Source organism: Scyliorhinus torazame, chromosome 4 (assembly GCF_047496885.1).
Source record: "Scyliorhinus torazame isolate Kashiwa2021f chromosome 4, sScyTor2.1, whole genome shotgun sequence".
NCBI lineage: Eukaryota > Metazoa > Chordata > Chondrichthyes > Carcharhiniformes > Scyliorhinidae > Scyliorhinus > Scyliorhinus torazame.
The window spans coordinates 289,531,918-289,538,544 of NC_092710.1; the positions used below are offsets into that span (position 1 = coordinate 289,531,918).

At 39.9% G+C, this 6,627-nt stretch overlaps 1 protein-coding gene across 11 annotated transcripts in view; it reads left to right on the top strand.

Moving 5' to 3' along the window:
* LOC140410983 (protein lin-28 homolog B-like) overlaps positions 1–6,362 on the top strand; it is a 441,051-nt gene extending 434,689 nt beyond the window's left edge. For all 11 annotated transcript variants that reach the window (XM_072499863.1, XM_072499868.1, XM_072499859.1 and 8 more), the window contains one exon: positions 33–6,362. In XM_072499863.1, coding sequence (XP_072355964.1) covers positions 33–408 — 376 coding nt within the window. In that variant the 3' untranslated portion in view covers positions 409–6,362. The remainder of the gene's footprint in view (positions 1–32) is intronic.
* Positions 6,363–6,627: the final 265 nt, after the last annotated feature.

Here is a 6,627-nt window from a genome sequence, read left to right on the forward strand (position 1 = left end):
TTTACCATACCTCTCCTTTTATTTCAATACAGATGTTACAACTGTGGCGGCCTTGATCATCACGCTAAGGAATGTAATCTACCTCCTCAGCCAAAGAAGTGCCATTACTGTCAGAGCATCATGCACATGGTAGCTAACTGCCCCCTCAAAACTGTTCCACCACAGTCCCTTATTCCTCAGGGAAGATATGAAGCAGAGCTTCAACCTTCCACCTCTGCATATGCTGCTTTCCCTAGAGAAATGGGAGGGTCCCAAGGATGCCCAGCTCTGTCTCATCTTCAGGAGGGAAAACCAGAGACTGAAAACTCTGGCAAGTCATCCCATGAGGCTTCTTCAAGCAAGTTGTCGGCATCTCCTGAAGAACCAAGTAGAAAGGGGCCTTCCATTCAGAAACGGAAAAAAACATAAAGCAAAGCTTCTGAGGCTTATTTTTAAATAGGATCCCAAACTACCTCATACTTGCAAAAGTACAGGGGAAGTAAATTCACATATTGCAGCTCCTTTTTTTGAGGAAATGGAAAGACCTAGTGAATCAAACAAACTTTGAACTGGTCAATTCACTCCACGCAAAGAGTCATAATTGGATTGAGTTCAGGCGCATCCACTGTGCTCTATTTTTACCTTTATATGCAGAAATCTCTGTAAAGCACCCAGTGGCACACGCATTTCAGTGTCAATTTGCCATGTTTAATTCCCTTGACTTTTCTAATCTTTTATAACAAGTGCTGTTCACAGTCCCTTTGGTAAACTCTCGGAATTGCAAAGCAATACACAACACTACGATCACCCTAGAACTTTCTTCAGAGGCTCCGTTCCCCACGTCGGGCAGCTGAAGCAACTCCATTCAAGTTGAAAACCAAAGGAAATCAAGATGTGGATGCTGTCAGAGCTGAGGTACCAAGGATAGCAACAGATATATAATTGATATTACATGGTAGTGTCTTACTCCTGTAGGCAATATTCATCATTGAGATACTAGTCACTACCATGAATCTTTGTTAGGGGAGTCAAAGCTACAGATAATGTGAATGTGTTTGTGTGTTTCTGTTGCAAGTGCTTTTTGGTTTTGTTTTTTTAATTGTGACTTAAACTCAAATCTGTGAACACTGTAGTATTCTTTCATATATATCTATCTATATATATATATATGTGTGTGTATATGTGTGTGTGTGTGTGTGTGTGTGTGTACAGATATATATAGATATAGATACAAAAAATTAAAAATAGAGTGCAGAAAATTTGAATGTCATGCCATTTGTGTGAATGTTCTGCAGTAAACACCTCAGCAGCAGTTGGCATTGTTTCCTTGCCCAGCTACGATAGTTGCAGTATTAATTCCAAAATGTAAATAAGTTCACCTCATGACCCATGATTCCAGTATTAGTAAGTCGCCTATTCCGCAGTTAATTTGGTAATTTGATATGTCTTTTGGATACCAGCCTCCACAAGGTTGACTCTCAATTGGTAATTCAGCCACCCAAGATAAGACGGTGCACATTTCAGTTTAAAAATTAACCTGAGTGTAACATGCTATTTCATTTTATGTCATGTTACCCAGGTACTGAAGTTCATACTGAAGACTTTGGGGTGAACAGTAACGTACTCTTGTTTTTGTCATGGCACAACATACCTCCCTCTGCAGTGCAGGGAAATATAGGTACTTCTGACAGTGCAGTCATTTTAATCCTTCCCATACTTATTTTGAAATTGGTGCACCCCTTGAAAATTAGTGAGTTTTACCAAAGCATTATTTGAAAGACGTCAAGTTGCTGATGTGAAAGCTATTTACATTTTTTTTTAAGTTCGTCAATATGGTGATCTGCAGGTAGATTATCAAGGAGACAGATATTAAATACGAGTGGTTCTGCTGCTTACAAATTAGAGGTTTTGTACTGGAAATGTCACAAGACATGAGCTGGGTGTTCTGCCAATTGACTCCAAATGGGCCGAAGTATTATCCCATGGTCCATGAGGTGTTTTGGGAAGTACTTTTTTGGACCTTTTTGAAATATTCTAGGATATGCATGGCCTGAAAAAATGGTCTCTGTTTCAAAATGTTTCCTGTGAGCACACTGCAAAGCTGATATGAAGTGTTAAAATTGCTTGCCGCAGATGATCCTGTAGAGTGACAACATTGATTCAGAATGAGCATATTTTCCTTAATAGTAAGATCCTTTATAAGGTTTTCTTATATAGTTTGTTCATTCTCTATTCTAGCTGAATTTAAACTGAAAGGTGATGTATATAGAGTTCTTTGACTTGATCGAAGGAGTGAGAGATGTCTGATAAAACGCACATTATCTTTCATTAAAAGTGACATTTATATTGGGCAACACGGTGGTGCAGTGGTTAGCACTGCAGTCTCACAGCACCGAGGTCCCAGGTTCGATCCCGGCTCTGAGTCACTGTCCTTTATCATCATGGAATTTACAGTGCAGAAGGAGGCCATTCGGCCCATCGAGTCTGCACCAGCCCTTACAAAGAACACCGTACTCAAGCCCACATATTTACCCTTTCCCTGTAACCCAGTAACCCCCAATTAATCTTTTTTGGACACTAAGGGCAATTTAGCATGGCCAATCCACCTAACCCGCACATCTTTGGACAGTGGGAGGAAACCGGAGCACCCAGAGGAAACCCACACAGACATGGGGAGAATGTGCAGACTCCACACCGACAGTGACCCAGCCGGGAATCGAACCTGGGACACGGAGCTGTGAAGCAACTGTGCTAACCACTATGCTATCGTGCTGTCCATGTGGAGTTTGCACATTCTCCCCGTGTTTGTGTGGGTTTCACCCCCACAACCAAAGATGTGCAGGGTAGGTGGATTGGCCATGCTAAAATTTGCCCCTTAATTGGAAAAAACAAATTGGGTATTCTAAATTTTTTAAAAAAGTGACATTTATGGATTTGTTAAAATAATAACACCAGGGCAGCATGGTGGCACAGTGCTTAGCATTTCTGCCCACGGCGCTGAGGACCTGGGTACAAATCCCAGCCCTGGGTTACTGTCCGTGTGGAATTTGCACATTCTCCCCCCCCGTGTCTGCGTGTGTTTCGCCCCCACAACCCAAAGATGTGCAGGGTAGGTGGATTGGCCACGCTAAATTGCCCCTTAATTGGAAAAAAACGGAGAGGGGGGGAAAGTTTGACATAGAACAGATTGGATTTTCTTGTTTTTTTGCATATTAACATTATCAACAAACATTAATTGCATAAAAATAAAGCGGGAATGCTCATTCTGAATCACTGCTCCTGATTCACAATAGCTGAAGACGGTAGAAATTCAGTGGCTAATGTTTTGCCCGATGCATTGACCGCATCAATACCGTGGCAAGTTTAATCATTTAGTTAAAGGCAAGTGAGTGTGCATGGTCCTTAACAATCCTTGCTTATTGATGCTGATTGTTCTGAGGGGTTGCTTTAAAAAGTCATGCTTTACTTCCCACTATTAATCATGCCACTAATTTCATTAGATGTATTTGGAATAAGGGAAAGAATGTGCAACAACCTGAGGTCAGGAACTAATATGCCCTTGGCATCTCGTTATGGTTAATAGGAATGAGATGGCTGTTGCTGCTTTGAACTGCTGTTTGAACGGCATTTCCATGTATTCCAAGTAATGCTGCTGAAAACATTCAAATGTTTGCAAATTGCGCACTGATAAATATAATTGAGTGCAAGGCCATACAACATAAAACAAGGTTTGAATGACTATGTTCATTCTAACCATAAAACTGGAGGATAACATCACTGAGCTTGTGATTTGCATTAGGTTAGAGGGAGAGAGAGAGAATCCATAACAAGTCTCTGAAGACAAAAGGCAGCCACCCAGTAGTCAGGTCATATACCTTTATGTGACTGAATATTTCCCATAGGCAGAGTTTTGTCCAACTTCTGGGGGATGAGAGGCCATTCAACTGAGCCCTTCAAAAATATCCCAGAGGCATCAGTTCTTGTGAAAGATAATACTGCAGAAAACTTCAAAGTGTATGTGTATTGGCCGGTTTGGAATCTGGTAGGCATTAACTGGACAATACGAGAATGATAAATTAGGTGTGGCTAACATTTTTGTTCTTTATCATGGTGAAGGGGATTGTTGGTTTCCATATCATGAGTGTTAGGAACAATACTGCTGCTTGGTGTGTATATTACAGACAAACATAAACTGCCTAAATGTGACGAGATAGTCTGTTTGACCACTCAAAAATCCCACGATGAAAAAGTGTTTGTGATTGAAGTAATGCAGGTTGTACTAATGCTGTCTTGATGTCGTACACAGCGAACCTTCCCGTAATCTGAAAAAACGCGACGATATTGAATGTGTTGTACCTATCGCGAAATGTGTGCTTACGGAATGTAAGGATTGTTTCTTTATTTAAAAAGTGTATAGACAAATCAGAGTGGCATTGCTTAATCTACCTATATAGGTCTTTTTTTTTTTACAAAAAAAAAAGGAGATTAGGCAAGAAACAACAACAAAGAAAATGCAAGCTGCAAGTCACTTTGACATGCTAAACCAAAGTTTCTTGACCTTCTTGAATGAAGAAAGCATGAATATTTCCTGAGTTGGACATTCCCTGTTTGCAATGGAAAAGTTCAGAGCTGAGATCAGATTTTCAGTAACGCAACCCTGAAACCAGAAAGTTTGCAGGTGCAATTTAAAGAGCATTGGCAAGCAAGTGAAGCTTTTCAGTGCCGAATTCTGTCAGTGCACCACACTGAATTCCTTAGAGCACAGACCAAACATATCAGAGAGACAAAAGATTGATTTTGTATTTTTGTATATTGTAATGTTATGATCATTATTACTCCAAAGTGTATCTCAGGATAAAGAACTTTACTCAGGGAATATACCAAGTAGGTTTATTTTTATTTGCAGATTAAGTACTGAAGACATACTCAAAAGTACTCTGAACAAACCAAATAGTTTTAGAGCTTGGTATCTATATCTATATTTACATACTGTTATTAGTAACTACCTCTGAGCTTTGCATAGTCCTACATTTCTGATAATCAGATTTATGACGTCTTTTTTGTATTTGTTATTTTTGTACAAAAATAATAATGGTAGAGTTGTTTTATCGTATCCACGGCTTATGTACCCATCTTAATTCATTATTTTTGGTTGTGACGTTGGCACATGCAATGTTGTATGGTATGTTCGATCTGGTAAAACAGACCAGTTTGAATTATTTTTTTCTGTTTACAGCAAAGGCTACCTCATCCCTTTTCTGTATATTTCCACCTTTTTGTTGCTTCAGTCTTGAAATCGGCTGTCAATCACATGTTCCAATTCATAAAGTAGAATAATTTTCCGGTGGCTGGGTAGCAGGCATGCAGGTACTATCAAGTTCCAGTTGTAGTCATATGTTACTGTATGCGGTTACTCATTTACTTTCTTTTTTAAGCAGAATTTGTTTTGAGAGCCAAGATTAATTTTCCACCAATACTCGCAAGACTCCAAACATTTATCTTTTTCAGCGAAAGGAAGTGCCGTGACTAAGAGATGTTTTAACTTCACCTCTGTGTGCTGACATATTCATTCAGAAGGTTGAGTGGGCCAGCATTGATCCGGTCTGCAAGTCAGAAGTGTATCCAATTTATGATCCACTGTCTTTCTTTATGTGGGGGGACAAAGGTGGCCCTTTATTAACTTTATTTACAAAACTGAAGGCATCACCGTGTATTTATTTGACAGCCCTTTTAAGACTGCAACAAAATTGGCTTCATCATCCACAATACATATTTATTTAGGAGTATTTAAGCGCAAGTATCACGGAATTGCTTTTTGAAAGTGGAGCTTTCTTTGTGGTTACTTCTGTCATGTGCTTTGATATTGGTCAGTGGAATGGCTTTAAGGGTGTGCAGTAACTTGTTTAAAAATGGGGAGTCCGTGTGGAGTTTGCACATTCTCCCCGTATCTGCGTGGGCTTCATCCCTGCAACCCAAAGATGTGCACGTTAGGTGGATTGACTATGTTAAATTGCCCCTTAATTGGAAAAGTAAGATAGTTGGGTACCCTAAATTTATTTTTAAAAAGCACAAAAAAAGAATGGGTTGATTCAAACATGTTTCTGTGGAAAGAACGGATCAGGCCTAGGAGTTTGTTTTTATTTCAATACAGTCAAACCGAAAGAAAGTACAGTGTAATTTTATCAGAACAGATTATTAATCATGTTATTCGCCCAATACCTGTCAGGTGTTCTCACATTAAGGGCACTTCATTCTGCGCTGCTTGAATTTCAGTTTTTGTGGTTCGGACACCCGTTCTTTCTGACTTGACAACACTGTCAAACTGCTCCTCATGGGACTGCACACCCTGTACCGTCTGTTATAAAAATGTCTAGGGCACTTGGGGGGTGGAGGGGGGGGGGGGGGGCGGGGGGGGACTCTCTCAAGTAAACCTGTCATTGAATATAGAATATGAACTGAATGTATACGTGTCTCTTGCTGGTCCAGAAAGCAAAAAAAAAAAACAACTACTGATTCCTCTCCATGCTCCTTGAGTTATGACAGCCTGTGGTTCTTTAAAATGTATGTTGCCTCTTGAGGGCAGTCAAGAATTTGAAGCTACCAGTTGTGTAATAAACTAGGTCTACCTCTTAACACATTGTTTTTCAT